Genomic DNA, 18,120 nt, shown 5'->3' on the forward strand with positions numbered 1-18,120 from the left:
ATAAGTGCTATGTATTGGAATGTTTTGCTCTCATTCAATTTTGATAGTTCCTTTTTTTATTATTATTAAGATATTGCAGAAGCCTTTGCTACTTTGCTTCATGATGTAATTCAGTTATTCAGTTCTGTTTAGTATCCTTTCAATGCAGATTAGTACAATCCCAATGTTCTTCGTCTTGGATAGAAATGTCTGGTACTCTGAAAGAGTGTTTGTTTTTCTATGTCCAGATGGTGGTGGAACACATTAAAGGAGACTATACTGAAGTGAAAAGCACAGGTGTGTCTGCCAGTTTGCCATGGCTGCCTGCACTAGAGCACTATGGGATATCTTTCACTGAATGTTTTTTTCTATTTGGCATAAAAATGAACTGGAGTGCTCCCCCAAGTTCAAGAGCGATTGAATGTGATATTGTGTTACCATGACAGTTCAGTAGTAACAGTCCCCTCTTAGACAACAAAGTATACGTGAAAATTTAATAGAATGTTGATCATCAGAAAATGAAAAGAGGAGAGAGAGGAATGGTACAAAAATTGTCCACAACACATAATATTGTCCATAACACATAATATTGTTTGTCGTTTTAGATAATTACCTCAGCTTTGTTCTAGACAAAATATTTTGAAATCTTTCTAACACAAGAATGCCCCATGTTTGTATATATGAAAACTTAATCGTTCTGACAAAATCACTGTAAACACCTAAGGATTAGACACTAGAATTCCACAACAACTCATAAATGGCCTGAGCTTGTGTATATAAATGAGACGCCACTCCACATGCTTTGGCTGCCTGCTGAGTTCAGTCCATCCTGATACATATCAATCGTTGCAAGCCTCAGTGGCGTCCTGTGATGTTTCACTATGGACTGGCCCATTGAATGGCTCCTTTCCGTACTCCAGCCAAAGATCTTGTGGCAAGGCTTCCATGTTTGAAATGCAGAGTGAGTTTTTGTGACACTGAGAGAACTGGCTTCATACGGGGCTGCCATCAGAGCCATTGACTTTCTGTCATTCCTGTTGGGCTAGTATTTATAGCCACTGATTGTAATGAACTTGACATGATTCCATTCATCTCAATGCAAATGGGGGGCCATGAAGTCTTACTATATGAATTGGATTATGAAATTCCATATATGTATAATATAAAGATTTGAAGGGGTTGCTTCATTTACAATATATAGTGCAACCAACTTCAGAAAAAAAGGTCTAGATACATTTCTAATACATGTTGGTACTTAGTCACTAGACCTGCTGCAGCCAGCACTGGCATTTAAGTGCAACACATAGGAATTTACCAACATCTGGGAGTTTTACCTGCAGTAAGACATGCCTGTTTAAATGCCCAAATGCTGTGCACTCCTAACAAAGCAGCCAACAAGCAAACAGCTGTCCATGCTTAGACATGAATGGCTGTATGTAGACTAATCTCCAGAGAGGGCTCTGTCTTGCAAAATGCTGACTGGGTAGTTTCCATTCATTTGCGCATCATCATGAGATACCACGTCATAAATCCTCTCCATGGTCTCTACTAATATCTATGGGTCTGACTGTGGAGTCAATGTGAATGTAGGCATAATAACAATTCAGATTAGGAGACAATCACAAGGCCAGGTGGTATAAAGTAAGCTATAGTAGAGCTTAGCCCAAGTGTGTTAATGGTTATAAAAAGTCAGTGTTCTATTTTACAATTTGATTCAACCGAACGATGCGCTACAGCTGTCAAAATCAGCTGTCACACTTGCGCTTAATGTAGCCTAGCTATCCACTGCGCTTTGTGGAACAATAGGGCATCTTCATAACGTCAAAAACATTACGGGCTGTAAATATTTTTGTTTTTGGTGCATTAAAGCAGCGGGCTCCATCTTTACGTGTGAGAAGAAAAACGTGAGCATCTAACATCTACTTGTGAGAGGTTGCCTATAGTGCCTACCAGCCGTTCGGATTTCGGCTGTCCAGCGAAAATTCGAGCTCGGTAGGCTACTGAATAGGGGACGAGGACGTAGGTTAATCGTAGACTCAAACTCGTTGTCTCCGAAAAGCGTAGAGGGTCAGTTAAATCCTGATGAGTTCCAAGTATAACTGCCAAAAATGGCCGGTGAACATCCCCCATGCTACGTGCGCACGGCCACAGCTGCCGCGCGACAATGCGGTAAACGGTAGAGGCTTTCATTGGATGTGATGTGCAATTTAACTAGACTAACTCATTGCAAACGTGCCTGTGACGATAATGGTTATTCACTGGAATTAATTGAAGGATTTAGGCATCACCAAGGTTACTGGCAATGTAACCGATACGGGGATTAATATTACAGACAGGGGAGCTCATTTACACCGGTACAGAGATTTTCAGGAGCCTAATGCTGACAGGATTAAACCCTGTTCTAGTATCAGATGTGGAGGTAGGGCAGTGTTACATGTAAGTTGGGCTCTTTCTGTGCATTTTCATTCAATTTTAACTGTTTTAAAGCTCGTAATTGTCAGGGATCGTTTAGCAAACGGACTTTATATTCTCAATCATGTGTGGGCGTGATGTAATTTCCTCAGCGTGCACTTCGTCTTACGGTGTATAAGATTCCCCGTCATAGCATCTAAACCAGTACAAGCAGTGAGGATTTTGGAAACACACAATTCACATGGGCGAACCGAGGGTTCGGTTCTGGTTTGATTGGACTCGGGCTCGCTGTCAAGACAACAGTGTTACTGATCCAGAGAGAGAGAAACGATGGGCCGAATTATTTGACCAATTGGACCTAAATAAAGACGGTCGGATAGACCTGAATGAACTGCGCACTGGACTAGCTGCTTGGGGTGTTCGTGGTGACGTGGAGGAGGTAAGGAACACCTTGATAGTTAGGTTCTATTTAGTCGGATATAGCCTACTTTGTGTTTGAATTTGTTGGTGATTCTTGCCATATGAACATGATGTTTTAAAATGCCATGGACTCTGAACTCTTATAGGCTACGGGCTAAGTGGCCTCCGTTGAACTCCCCTGAACCCGAATCTTCCGTATAAGCTTATAAAAGACTGACATGATCAATACAACTTAATCTATTTTCTGTGCTTATTTATTTGTGCAGGTCTCAATTTCTGTATACTAGTCTATTTTAAATTATGATGTCAACACCTAGGGCAAAGCAATAACCTACTGTCGCGCGCGCAGGTCTATGCCGAAAATAGCGCACGAATTGAGTAAAGTTAGAGGTGTGATCTTGGCCAGGAGTTAGAAACAGAATTGTCCATCATTTTTGTAAAATAGCCACAGTTCAAGGTACGCTTGGCCTGAACTTAATTTTTAATGTCCTGTAGCGCGCTATGTGAGACCTGCCATGCTGTAGAGGTAACGCAGACGATATCCTTAACCTCATTCTAGGTTGACTGCAATAGTCAGAAGTAAGTCCGATATGCACCTTACATTACATAGGCTATCCTCTGAAACCACGCAGCACTCAATATTGTAGTCTATGGCTCTAAAGTTAGTTAGGAAACGTTTTCTTAACCTGTTTAATGTATTGGAAAATTGGCATGGATTGTCAGTGCACAAATCTAGGTAACATTCCCTCATGATTTCACAAAAAGGATGGATGTCAGTGTAGGGCTGTAATGTTATGAAATTTTAATAGTGACCAAAATCATCACGGTTTTTGGTTTTATCGCGGTATTTTTTAAAAGTGTTCAATATGTTCAGAAAGCCCTGATAGGCCTACACAAGCTGAAATAGTTTCAAAAAGTTTGACAGTGTTTACTATGTTACAAAAGTATGGGCAAAACCCAAAAGTTAACCGGGACGCTGGAACTCATTTTCACCTGGGGGTGCTCATAGTTGTTAGTGAGTAGATGCGATCCCTTTATTCCGGTGCATTTTAAGGTGGCCTATTGCTACTGGAGAAGGACATATTTTCATTCACATTCATAGGCCTACATCCTGACTGCCGAAACAAACTTTGTGGCTACATGATGCAGTGTACGTTTTGCGGTGAAAATGTTACACCTTTTAAAAGCAGGTGTAGCCTAATCCGAATATCAGTTAAATCCATCAACTTCAGAATCAGTAGGATACCAGTTTTGTTTCATTGTACCAGGCCTACTGTCTCTCAAAAGCAGGCTCGGATGAAGCTGGGAAGGATTACCACACCGTGGTAATCAACCGTTATAATTATGATATTTGAAATGAAAACGGAAAATGTCAACATTTTTATTGCGGTTTACCATTATACCGGTAATCCTTACATCCCTAGGGTCATGCACTTTTCTTTGTGACTTATACCCATGGGAGAAAAGGTAGAACCACAGAGGTTAGCGGATTTGATGTTTGGCTTTTCATAGATACTTATGTAGGGGTGAAATGCAATTTTGTTATTTGTTATAAGCAATGTTGACAGACTCAGGACAGAGCCAGGAGTACACACTGGCTATGAACATGGACTGAGATCTCAGATCAGCCAGACCAGTTCACAGACATACCTCTAGGATGTTGTCATTGTTGTCACATAGATCTATTGTAACATTGTCAAGTCTAAAAGAGAGACAGAAAGGGAGAGGGAGAGAGACAGAGAGAGTGAGGTTCTAGTAGACTTTATCGTCAGAACATCTTAGCCAAGTAACTTCACTATCAAATTCACTCCTGGTAATTAGTTGGAGTTTATGAGTAACTGTATGGTATTGTTCATCCTAGGTAAAGCACACTTAAGCAATGTTTCCAGGAAGTAAGTTGACCCTTGATGTCATTGATAAAACAGCCCTAATCGCAGATATTCAGTCAGCTGTGTGTTTGCTTATTACACTTCCTGTTACCTAAATAGTAGGCCTACATGAATTGTCAAGTAGTTCTACAATTTAGAATTTCCCAAGACTCTACAGATTCTAGTTGGCTGCCAATGTTTTAATGAATCACAACAAACAGCACGATATGATAGATGGCACATTGTAGTGCAGATTATGATGAGCAACTTCATGCATACGTTGAAGTATGAGAGTGTTGATTCGTTTGTAAGGACAGTGATGTCGTGTAGGCCTCAACATGTCCTCTGTGAGTTGTCAGACACCCGGAGGCGATACAGCTTGCCGAAATAGAAAGGTTGCTTATTTATATCACAGACTGGGCCAGGGAAATTAGTGGACCAGTTTAACATCTTTTGTACATTGGAAGGTTAATTGCGATGTAGATTTAATTTAAAATAAAGTTACACCAGTGTTATGGTCGCTTGGGATGAAGAAAGCCATCCTCCTGAGTGCTGTGTGATCAGAAAACAGAACTGTCTATCTGGGTAGGGTGTCTCACATAGCATTACCGTGTCAGGAGACTAGCAAGCCTTGTGCAAAGCAGGAGAAAGGTTTGTTGACTTTCTGCAAAGACTCTCCCCTATTTTTCTACTGAGTGTTGGGTTTGTTTGAGTCATGTGCTGAGCTGAAGCCTGTGAGATTAGCGCTTCACACACTCACACTCACACACACTCTGCAGGTCGACCTCAGATTGGGCTGCCGGTCACTAAGCACATGGGGTGGCAGATTTCAGAAAGTACAGGGTCCAGAACAGGCCGCTCTCTCCTTGTGTGCCTGCAGGATTTTCTCTGTTTTTCTTCCATGTACTGCCCCCCATTTTCTGACTATTGTATAGGGAGTAGCATGAATATTTCTCCATTACAAAGCATTGCCAGGAAAACTTATGAAACAATGGAAACACCAACACTTAACAGCAAGAAAACTAAAGCACAAAAGATTTGCATTTGTCATTACTGCACAGGTTTTGTGAGTGATGTTATAATGTGTCCCTCATCATGTTGTGTCTTCTCCTCATGAACCTTCACCTTTGACCCCACCCCCTCTTCCTTTCCTTATCATCACCTTTGACCACTCCCCACCCCCCTCCCCACCCTAGATTGTGCGCGTCAGTGACACTAATCACGATGGCCAGTTGGACTTTGAGGAGTTCACCCAGTACCTTCTCGAGCATGAGAAAGAGCTCCGGCTCATGTTCCGCAACCTGGACCGCAACAACGATGGTCTGCATGCACACGTCACGCCCCACTGCACGCTCCTCACGCACAATGCACATACCGCATGCCCATGCATGGATATATATTTATATACTGTATACGTTGGTGATATACCCTTTGCATACAGGGAAAGATTAATATGCATGAGATGGTGCATTCACTGTGTAACTTGAAAGAAACATTATAACTGCATGTATTTGGTCAGAAAATAAGCCTATATTGTCAAATTAACCAGTTCAATTGTTGCCCATTGGCATAGCCAAACAGCTGGGTCACACTGACTAATCACAGGGAGTATCATACGAGAAAGTATAAAATGTTGAGAGGTGATGGTGTTTCTTTTCCAGGTCACATAGATGTGGGGGAAATACAGCTGTCCCTTCGCAACTTGGGAGTGGATGTATCCGTGGAGCAGGCCTCCCGAATCCTCCAGAGGTATAAAGACAATGAGTGCTTTTTTATAACAGTCATAAACATATGGCTGAGAGACATAGAAAATCCCTGCCCTTCATCAAAGAAAAATATGCAGCACAGAGATACATTTTTGTTTCAAAATATAACAATATATTAGCTATTCTACTATTACCTTCACATAGGCTAATTCATCCATTTTACAATAGTCAGCGCATGGTGATGAGGTAGATGGAGATGTTGCTGTTTAGTGATAACATATAACAGAGGCCTCTTTGCTCTTTGCTCACATGCCAGCATGGACAAGGATGGCACCATGACAATTGACTGGAAAGAGTGGCGAGATCACTTCCTATTCAACCCCCTTCACAACCTAGAGGAAATCGCTCATCATTGGAAGCATGCTATGGTCAGTGAGAGAGAAGAGGGCATCATCTGTGGCCACATTTTTCTTCAGTCACAAATAGTGCAGATGTTTATGCTTTGTGGAAAGACAATCCATCCATGTTAACTGGTGTAATGCTCTGTGTGGTTCTCTCATAGATGCTTGACATCGGTGAGCACCTGACGGTCCCTGACGAGTTCTCGGAGCGGGAGCGGAGGTCGGGGTTGGTGTGGAGGCAGCTCATGGCGGGGGCCATGGCAGGAGCCGTCTCACGAACCGGCACAGCCCCACTGGACCGCCTCAAGGTGTTCCTGCAGGTCAGGCAGCACTGCGTTACCCCTCTTGTACCGTTTTGGAGTCAGCTATGCTGGTGGCACATGTGCAGTATAGGTTGTTTGATGATGTAATGTTATTTTCTGTATATGATGATACAGCAGCAGTCAGGCGACTGCAGACCCTCACTCCTATCCTACCCTCACTCCTATCCTATCCTCACTCCTACCCTCACTCCTATCCTATCCTCACTCCTACCCTCACTCCTATCCTATCCTCACTCCTACCCTCACTCCTATCCTATCCTCACTCCTACCCTCACTCCTATCCTATCCTCACTCCTACCCTCACTCCTATCCTATCCTCACTCCTACCCTCACTCCTATCCTCACTCCTACCCTCACTCCTACCCTCACTCCTATCCTATCCTCACTCCTATCCTATCCTCACTCCTACCCTCACTCCTATCCTACCCTCACTCCTATCCTATCCTCACTCCTATCCTACCCTCACTCCTATCCTCACTCCTATCCTATCCTCACTCCTATCCTCACTCCTATCCTATCCTCACTCCTACCCTCACTCCTATCCTATCCTCACTCCTACCCTCACTCCTATCCTACCCTCACTCCTATCCTATCCTCACTCCTATCCTATCCTCACTCCTATCCTCACTCCTATCCTATCCTCACTCCTATCCTCACTCCTATCCTATCCTCACTCCTATCCTATCCTCACTCCTACCCTCACTCCTATCCTACCCTCACTCCTATCCTATCCTCACTCCTATCCTATCCTCACTCCTATCCTATCCTCACTCCTACCCTCACTCCTATCCTATCCTCACTCCTATCCTATCCTCACTCCTATCCTATCCTCACTCCTACCCTCACTCCTATCCTACCCTCACTCCTATCCTACCCTCACTCCTATCCTCACTCCTATCCTATCCTCACTCCTATCCTATCCTCACTCCTACCCTCACTCCTATCCTATCCTCACTCCTATCCTACCCTCACTCCTATCCTCACTCCTATCCTATCCTCACTCCTACCCTCACTCCTATCCTATCCTCACTCCTACCCTCACTCCTATCCTATCCTCACTCCTATCCTACCCTCACTCCTACCCTCACTCCTATCCTATCCTCACTCCTACCCTCACTCCTATCCTCACTCCTATCCTACCCTCACTCCTATCCTATCCTCACTCCTATCCTCACTCCTATCCTATCCTCACTCCTATCCTACCCTCACTCCTATCCTACCCTCACTCCTACCCTCACTCCTATCCTATCCTCACTCCTATCCTCACTCCTATCCTATCCTCACTCCTATCCTCACTCCTATCCTATCCTCACTCCTATCCTATCCTCACTCCTACCCTCACTCCTATCCTATCCTCACTCCTACCCTCACTCCTATCCTATCCTCACTCCTATCCTATCCTCACTCCTATCCTACCCTCACTCCTACCCTCACTCCTATCCTATCCTCACTCCTACCCTCACTCCTATCCTCACTCCTATCCTATCCTCACTCCTATCCTCACTCCTACCCTATCCTCACTCCTATCCTATCCTCACTCCTACCCTATCCTCACTCCTACCCTATCCTCACTCCTATCCTATCCTCACTCCTATCCTATCCTCACTCCTACCCTCACTCCTATCCTATCCTCACTCCTATCCTATCCTCACTCCTATCCTCACTCCTATCCTATCCTCACTCCTATCCTATCCTCACTCCTACCCTATCCTCACTCCTACCCTATCCTCACTCCTATCCTATCCTCACTCCTACCCTCACTCCTATCCTATCCTCACTCCTACCCTCACTCCTATCCTACCCTCACTCCTACCCTCACTCCTACCCTCACTCCTACCCTCACTCCTATCCTATCCTCACTCCTACCCTCACTCCTATCCTACCCTCACTCCTATCCTACCCTCACTCCTATCCTATCCTCACTCCTATCCTCACTCCTATCCTCACTCCTATCCTACCCTCACTCCTACCCTCACTCCTATCCTACCCTCACTCCTATCCTACCCTCACTCCTATCCTCACTCCTACCCTCACTCCTATCCTACCCTCACTCCTATCCTATCCTCACTCCTACCCTCACTCCTATCCTATCCTCACTCCTATCCTCACTCCTATCCTATCCTCACTCCTATCCTATCCTCACTCCTACCCTATCCTCACTCCTACCCTATCCTCACTCCTACCCTCACTCCTACCCTATCCTCACTCCTACCCTATCCTCACTCCTATCCTATCCTCACTCCTATCCTATCCTCACTCCTACCCTCACTCCTATCCTATCCTCACTCCTACCCTCACTCCTATCCTATCCTCACTCCTACCCTCACTCCTACCCTCACTCCTATCCTCACTCCTATCCTATCCTCACTCCTATCCTCACTCCTACCCTCACTCCTATCCTACCCTCACTCCTACCCTCACTCCTATCCTATCCTCACTCCTACCCTCACTCCTATCCTACCCTCACTCCTATCCTACCCTCACTCCTATCCTATCCTCACTCCTACCCTATCCTCACTCCTATCCTCACTCCTATCCTCACTCCTATCCTACCCTCACTCCTATCCTATCCTCACTCCTATCCTCACTCCTATCCTCACTCCTATCCTATCCTCACTCCTACCCTCACTCCTATCCTCACTCCTATCCTACCCTCACTCCTATCCTCACTCCTATCCTATCCTCACTCCTATCCTACCCTCACTCCTATCCTCACTCCTATCCTATCCTCACTCCTATCCTATCCTCACTCCTATCCTCACTCCTATCCTATCCTCACTCCTATCCTATCCTCACTCCTACCCTCACTCCTATCCTACCCTCACTCCTATCCTATCCTCACTCCTATCCTATCCTCACTCCTATCCTATCCTCACTCCTACCCTCACTCCTATCCTACCCTCACTCCTATCCTACCCTCACTCCTACCCTCACTCCTATCCTACCCTCACTCCTATCCTATCCTCACTCCTACCTTCGTCAGTGAAGAAAATGCAAAGAAAATCCTGCATTTGGATTCTGATACAGGACTGAGATATCGTGACCCTCCAACTAGTATGAAAATTTGAAGTAAATTGGATCAGTACTTTTTAAGTTATGTGAATGGACCTCTGCCCCCAACTTGGGTTGAGGGTAAAAATATTGTTGTCTGTATATGATAATAATATACTATTGTGGTCTGTATATGATAATGATGAACTGATGGTACCTGTACTATATGATACTGATACAGAGTTGTTATTTGTCTGCAGGTGCATGGCTCTAGTGGAGTGAGCCTGTGGATAGGCCTGCGTGGCATGGTCCAGGAGGGGGGTATCAGGTCCCTATGGAGGGGGAATGGCATTAACGTGCTCAAAATAGCCCCAGAATCAGCTATCAAGTTTATGGCCTATGAACAGGTTAGGGCTCAGTCTATTATACTACCAATCTCACTTCCACTGCTGGGAGTCCTGTATCTCGATGGCTCTCCATAGCTGAGGTTCTCTGCCTTGATGTTTCATGTGATGTTTTGATATAATGATATTGTTTCATGTGAAGTGTTGATATTATATTTTAATGGGTACACCAAAATGAATCATATGCTTCAGGGATTCTTGCAATTGTAATTGTGAATCCTAGGCTTTGAGAATAGAATGCACCTTCTTATAGCCCTCACCCTTCTGTTCTTACATCTGCATCCTGTCTCTGGCTTCCTCTGTGCCTGCAGATTAAATGGGTCCTCAGAGGCTGTAGAGAGGGAGGCACGCTGAGGGTGCAGGAGAGGTTCTTAGCAGGTTCTCTGGCAGGGGCGACTGCCCAGACTATCATCTACCCTATGGAGGTACATCAGGTTACACATCCATCACCATCCATGGGATGCATTTACAAGGGGAAAGCAGGAGGCCCTAGAGAATGAGAGTAACAGTGAGAGATTTTAGATACTCTCCCTACCATTGTTTACTATGTTTTTGTAGCGAAACTGAAACTGAATGACACTGAAACACATGCAGATTGTGTAGTATGTATGTATAAAATCAATTATGACAAGCCCTTGTGCTGCCACAAAACAAAGTAGCTATGTCAGGCCTTTACAAAACAAGATCATCGACCATGAGAAACATTGTGTCTACTGTAATTATCAACTGATGGCGTTTTTTTTTTACAGTTAGCACATAGCAATCCTTTGCTGAGTTTAAAGGCAGGGTCAAAAACAAAGACATCCTTCCTGTGTGTACTTTGTCAGATCCCCCACATCATACTGACCATAGTAAATGAGGTAGTCAACAGTGGCAAAACAAAGTGGTGACCTAGAGCCGATGGCGGAAACTTAGAAAGAGGGTGTGGGCTTACTGTTGACCCCAACAAGGACGTGCGAGAGGCCCATTACTGGTAATGACGGCTGTTAAAGCACGTGAATAGCTTGTTGCTCACTGCTGATTCCCCCTGCTCGCTCATAGCTCTGCTCTGAAATTTAAGCCGCATTCAAATGTGTAGCAGCAGTCAGCTCTCACTGCTGGCATTTACTTAATTAGATGGACGAGCATGACTGAAGCTGTGTGTGTGTGTGGGGTGGGGGGGATCAAACAGTTTCCCCTCACACACACAAGCACACGCTCACACACACAAGCCTCCCCCACACACACCAACACACGCTCACACACACAAGCACACGTTCATACTACCACCACCACTTTGTCCTCTCCTCGTCTCAATAACTAGTTTCTTCCCATCTCTTAAATTCAATCTTTAATCCCTTAAGTCTCCCCTCACTTAAACTGTTTCCTGGTGGCAGGTGCTAAAGACTCGGCTGACTCTGAGGAAAACGGGCCAGTACGCAGGCATGGTGGACTGTGCCAAGCAGATCCTTCAGAAGGAGGGAGTGCGGGCCTTCTACCGGGGCTACATGCCCAACACTCTCGGCATCATTCCATACGCTGGCATCGATCTGGCTGTCTATGAGGTTTGTGTCTGTGTGTGTGTGTCTGTGACTTTGAGTCTACTCCAGTTGCCTTTGCCAGACTCAGACAGTTTCTGGGAAATGAGTGTAACATATTAGTTACCAGTGACCCCAGGGAGGGTTTGTGATTTAGCCTCATGCTCTTTCCTTTTCTGCCCCTGTCAGGTTTGCTCATATAGCCAAATAGCCTTTCTGGCCAATCAGTCAACAACTAAGTCCATAATGGTCTTTTTATTATGACCGCCGCTAGCGAAGCGGTAATATAATGATTGTCAAAGTTTTTTTCTACCTGAACTGTGGCACCGAGGATGAAGACATTTTTATGGTATGTTGGCCTCAAGGGCCCACATCAACCTAGCCCATAATCACTCATTTGTGATTTGCACCCCCCCGGTAAAAAATTAAAATGCAATATCAATCGCCCCTCTCTTCAGATGTTCAGAACTGCACCAAATTTTATGTGTATGATTAACCTGGCATTCTTCAGGGGGTATGCCAAGTTTTGTAGAATTTCATCCATTGGGGGGATCTAAAAAAAAAAAAAAAAAGTTATGTGTACATTGGCCTGTAGATGATGGTGCACACATATACACACGCGCACACACACACAGGCACGCACATACTATCGGTATCGGCAATTAGAACGGCCGATACATAATTACAAATTCAGTAGGATTAAAGGAAAACCAAATATTCATCATCATCATCATGGCTGCATTTCCAGTATTGGTGATACGTAGTCGTTTGTCCACCAGATGGCGCATCGTTGCAGTGAGACGTAATTTTGTTGGAAGTTAATCTAAAGTGGGTTGGAAAAACAATGGACACTTCCTACAAGGACTGTAGTTTACCGCAGAGAACGTCTAATAAGGATAGGATGATTTTCACATGAAATATAATTCCCATTTCTTCTTGAAGCCGAAATAAATCTGAGAATGTTTATCGGACATGCTTGGTTTTTACTGCAGGTACATTAATCTTATAATATCAATAGCTATAGGACCTAGGTAGCCTACAGTTACCGTTAGCATTGGTTAAGTGATGGAGGCCGTTAAAATGTGTATGAACAGTCTAGCAACGCATTTCAGTTATTTGCACCACTGGGTAAAATTACATTTAGTTTTAGACTACTGGTATTTAATTTGGGCATTGACAATAAAGCTGAATATCATATGAACTAGATGACTAAACTTAACTGCATATGTAGAAGAAGAAACATTCACAAAAATCCATGACATGACCTCTCTTCTTGATAGCTGTTGTTTTGTTTAATAATAAATAAATAAATACATTATGCTACCTTCTGCTTTTCCCAAATACAGTGTAGCCTACAGGTGTACCTTTCATCAGTCCAGTTGCAATGGATGGACTGTGATTAACTGCCCTACTTGTGATTGTTTAGAGATTTTAAAAGTTTAATAACAATGCTACAATTTTTTTGGCAAGTGCTACAAATCTATTCACCTTTGCAGCGCCAGTAGGCGACTTTGTGTGCGGCCCGCACACACACATTCCAAACAAGCATACACAAAAGTTTCAAGAGTGGGGGATGGAGTAGAAGATGGAGACAAATTCATTAATATGATTTATTTTCGCGGAATGGATGTACAGGACTGAGCGGCGGTCATATTTTGTACCGCTATGCGGTACATCTAGTTTTATTAAAATCTCATGCTCCACCTTCTTTTTCTCGATCCCTCTCTCAGACCCTAAAGAACGCCTGGCTGCAGCGGTACTGCAAAGGCTCGGCTGACCCAGGGATTCTGGTGCTGCTGGGATGTGGCACAGTGTCCAGCACCTGTGGCCAGCTCGCCAGCTACCCACTGGCTCTGATCCGCACGAGGATGCAGGCCCAAGGTGAGTCGGGTTGGTGGGGATGCCAGGGGCTTGACCAAAGGCAGCTGGGGTCTGGGGGGGGTTCAAATGATGAGGTTTAAGGCAGCCTAACAGGAGTCCCTAACCTTGCATGTGTGAAGGATGTTGGAGAGTGTTATGCATAGGAGCTGATTTGCGAATGTGACTATGGGGATACTGGGTCACCTTATCTCCTCAGCCAGACCAAGCAGTGACCCTGCTGGTCGGTGAGCACAAGTTCAAATGGAGGAAATTCTGAAATTAAACTAGGGGCGAAATCCAAAATATGAAATGATGTGAAATGTACAAGGGAAAGCACAGCACACTGTCCAGTCTCAAACGATGGGGGTGTAAAAAGATCTATCCAAGACATTCTGGCTGCCACAACCAAACCAACTAGAGGTCTGCACTCCCGCGGTAGACCCGCGGGTCCCGACGCAAAAGAGTGCGGCGCGGGACAACTTTTGAAAGCTCTTTGCGGGAGCGGGCGGGATGAGAGAGGTGCGTTCGCGGGTGCGGGACAAACCGATGATTCACTGCACTCCCGCAAATTAAATGTGTGCGTAAAATTAAATATGGAAATGATTAAAGTAGTGTTCATAACTATAGTTCAGCTGGATGTTCTGTTAAGCAGCATTAAAAAACGTGGTTTAAGCATAACTGACGGATAGCAGGCCTATAGCCTATATTGTCGTTTACGTGGGTTCAATTTGTTCCTGCTGCTCATTGTCAAAACCAGGGGCGCCTGCAGGAATTAATGCTATGGTACGCACACCCATCACCCCCCGCCCCCCCGCAAAAAAACAAAAAAACAAATCACTCGTGAACAATATTTGTCCGTTTTAGGTCCATGCATTGGTCAGCAAAAAAGTAGCCTACATAGCATAACAACATCCACATGCAATAATACAACGACAATGTCTACAATGACCTATTCATTTGGACAACTTGATACAGCCCTATACAGGCTAAAGTTACCTTTAGTTTTGTTCTAGCGTAACGTGACGTCTGGCTTAGTGCAGTCTAACGTTCTGACAAGCACACCAATTGCCTACCTTGTTCTTGCCCATCTGGAATAACTCCTAGCTTTGCTGCCTCCATCCTTCCTGTTTTCGTTGTTTAAACTTGTGATATCCATGATGAGTATTGAGTTAGTGAATTAGCTCAACATTGTGTGCTGATAGCCATATATAGATAGCCGAGTAAAAGAAAACAAGTAGCCTATTGAGTGTCTGCGTGCGTATTCTCTCTCCTGCTCAAACAAAATGCGTGCACGTTAATTTTGATAACGTGTTCACTAACTTTACGTAATAGAAAATGGTAAATAGCCTAATGGCATGCAGCTAAAGGGATACTGTGCATAGTTGGGACGGTATGGTAGGCCAATTTGGTGTGAATACACACACCCACAAGGGACATTTTCTGTTGTTGAGTAGCTTGATGGTACGCACAGTGCGTCCGGACGTACACCTGCAGGCGCGCCTGGTCAAAACTCGAAATCGAAAGCATGACAGAGGAAGAGGGCACCAGACTAGGCCTACTTCAGTTGTTAGCCTACATTCAGAACCAAGAAACTGACATCTGGAGTCTTTCTCAGGTGTGTGTGCTCCTTTCGTGAGACAGAAAGAAAAACTGAATAGGCTACCCCTCCTGCATGCGGGCTTTAGCGGGCGATCATGTTACAGATGCTGGCGGGAGCGGAACTAAAAATGACACATTAATGCGGGAGCGGGACAGAAAAATCAGTCCCGCGCAGACCTCTACAACCAATCTTTCTCCTGCACTCACTCTGGGTTTTTAACCCCTCTCCCAAGGATCAGAGGCAGACTGGTGCCCTCTAGTGCATTACGCGTTTGTGGAGGAGCACTGGCTGGCTTGTATAGTGCACCTACATTATAATGTGAATGTGAATGTGTGTGTGTGTGTGTGTGAGAGAGAGAGAGAGAAAAAGCGAGAGTGAAAGAGAGAGAGTGAGAAAAGAAGTGAAACAGGGAGACCTGATGAAAGGCATAAAATGAGGATAAGACAGGCAGGTTAGACATAGATAGATAGATAGATAGATAGATAGATAGATAGATACTTTATTGATCCCCAGGGGAAATTCAAGGTCTCAGCAGCATACAGACAACACAAACACATAGACATGTGCTGTGCAACTAAATAATCATTTTATTTATGCGACACAAGGTGAAGTTACTATTGCAAAGCAAAGCTGAGTTACTATTGAACATTTTTTTGCCAATTACTCCAGACTGCCAGGCACAACACCACTGCACTGATAGCAGTAGGGTATCTCTAAGAGCGGTCAGCTGTGTCTCTTTGTTGTCGTCGACTGGAAACAGTTACATAAGCACATGAAGGAGATGACGTGCATGATGTGTCCATATAGACCCTTTCAACAATAAAAACAAAAACAATGCTTGAACGTTCTATTTGGTTCCCAATCTACTTCCTCTGCATTAAGATAACATATGGAATGTTAAAACGGAAGCCTTGTGGGGCCAACTATGATGCTGATAATGGAACTCTCTTGAAAGGGTCTATAAAAATACCGCAATGTTGGCGTTTTAATACATGTTTCTCTGCTGTGCTGTCTTCTTCCTCCTCTCTCCCTCTAGCCTCCACAGGGGGTGGGCCGCAGCTGTCAATGGTGGGCCAGTTCAAGCACATCGTGTCCCACGAGGGGGTCCCGGGCCTCTACCGCGGCATCGCCCCCAACTTCCTCAAGGTCATCCCTGCCGTCAGCATCTCCTATGTGGTGTACGAGCACATGAAGAAAGTCCTCGGGGTCGGGTCGTAAGAACAAGAAGGGAAAGAGAGAGAGAGTGGGGGGAAGAGAGAAAGATGGCAAAGGGGAGATTCTGTGAGGTGGAAAATGGGCCAAGAGTTGAAGAATACAAGAGAATACATTCAGATAATGAAGAGAAACAAAAACAGAGGATGGCAACTCCAGCGGAAGGATTCTGCAGTGAATGGTCCAAAAAAACCTCTCTCCTAGTGTACAAAAGTGTCCCTCATAGACCATGTAATCTTCATTAGCCTCAACCATCATTGTTAGCTGGACCAGAAGCAATATCTGACGGCAGAGGAATTTCATGAAAAGCATCTGGAGAAGGAGGAGTATCCTGTACATTTATTGCATGCTACATATATCATAGCATAGTTAGAAAATTATCAAGAAATGCTATGGAGCACAGATGGAGGAGTGTTGAGTGATGTATTTTTACAAGAATTTTAATGCAGATGTATTTTAATGCAGATGTATTTTCTCCATTCCACTCCATATTTCAAAACCTATTTTTGTAATGGCAAAAGGTAGGTTTTACAGAGATATTATCAAGGCTTTCTTCACTGAACAAGGACATGGATGTGCACAGTGGATGTGCACTCATTTCCTAAGAAGTGAATGTGTTCTCCCAAAGTGGTACTTAACTGCAGGGATGGATTACTGCACGGGCCTACCGGGCCCAGGCCCAGGGGCCCAAGTGGTCAGGGGGCCCTGAAGCCCAAGCCTTTGCATGGAATCATTGCCTCAATATCAACAAATCAGGATGTAGGCTATGAATCTGATTGAATTTAGTATTGGCCATCCCCAAAATGCACCAGAATACAGGAAATCACATCAAACAAATTAAACATTTTCTAGGGGAAGACCCCCAAACCCCCCCTCCCACATATACGACAATTAGTGGGGGGCCCTTAATACATCTGGGCCCAGGGGCCCGAAAGTTCATAATACGCCCATGCTTAACTGTACATACGCACAGTTTCCCCTCCTAAATATGACCAGTGGCAACAACCAGTCCAGTATGTTTAGCTGATTCGTAAACCGTTCTTCCCTGCTTTTGCTGTAAGGTTCATACTTCTGTAGACACTGTTGAAGCATTGTGAGCTTTAAAAGAGCACTGTCCTGGCCTTTAGCAGCTAGTAAGTAGGACGACGTCAGCACTAATTGGGAAATAGGGGATAGTACAACATTGCACTTGACAGAGAAACTGAGTTTACATGTGTGTTGCGATGCTGAATGGTGTATGAGCATTTTGGAGCATGTATGATTGGTGTTTAAACTAGTAGTTTATTCTGCCTCTGAGGAGTTTAACCATCCTATGTTGGTGATGCATGCTGTGTTAAGCCAGTTAATGTGACTGGTTTGTCTGTATGGAATTTAAGAAGCAGGTCTTACATTTGTAATTTCCTCCAAAGATCGGCAAGATTTTCCAT

General features: G+C 44.5%; 1 protein-coding gene across 2 annotated transcripts; it reads left to right on the top strand.

Annotated features, from left to right (window-relative positions):
- Window positions 1-19: 19 nt before the first annotated feature.
- Window positions 20-17,439, top strand: slc25a23b (solute carrier family 25 member 23b). Of its 2 annotated transcripts, none has more exons than XM_042087743.1 (10): window positions 20-276; window positions 5,876-5,999; window positions 6,341-6,428; window positions 6,702-6,813; window positions 6,948-7,106; window positions 10,361-10,507; window positions 10,816-10,929; window positions 11,881-12,048; window positions 13,752-13,902; window positions 16,518-17,439. In XM_042087743.1, the coding sequence occupies exons 2-10, from the start codon at window positions 5,969-5,971 to the stop codon at window positions 16,697-16,699; spliced, it is 1,152 nt and encodes a 383-aa protein (XP_041943677.1). In that variant the 5' UTR covers window positions 20-276; window positions 5,876-5,968; the 3' UTR covers window positions 16,700-17,439. The 2 variants fall into 2 exon arrangements, with proteins under 2 accessions (XP_041943677.1, XP_041943676.1); XM_042087742.1 differs by lacking the exon at window positions 20-276 and adding an exon at window positions 1,376-2,830.
- The last annotated feature ends 681 nt before the right edge of the window (window positions 17,440-18,120 follow it).

This window comes from Alosa sapidissima, chromosome 3 (genome assembly GCF_018492685.1).
Source record: "Alosa sapidissima isolate fAloSap1 chromosome 3, fAloSap1.pri, whole genome shotgun sequence".
Classification (NCBI taxonomy): domain Eukaryota; kingdom Metazoa; phylum Chordata; class Actinopteri; order Clupeiformes; family Clupeidae; genus Alosa; species Alosa sapidissima.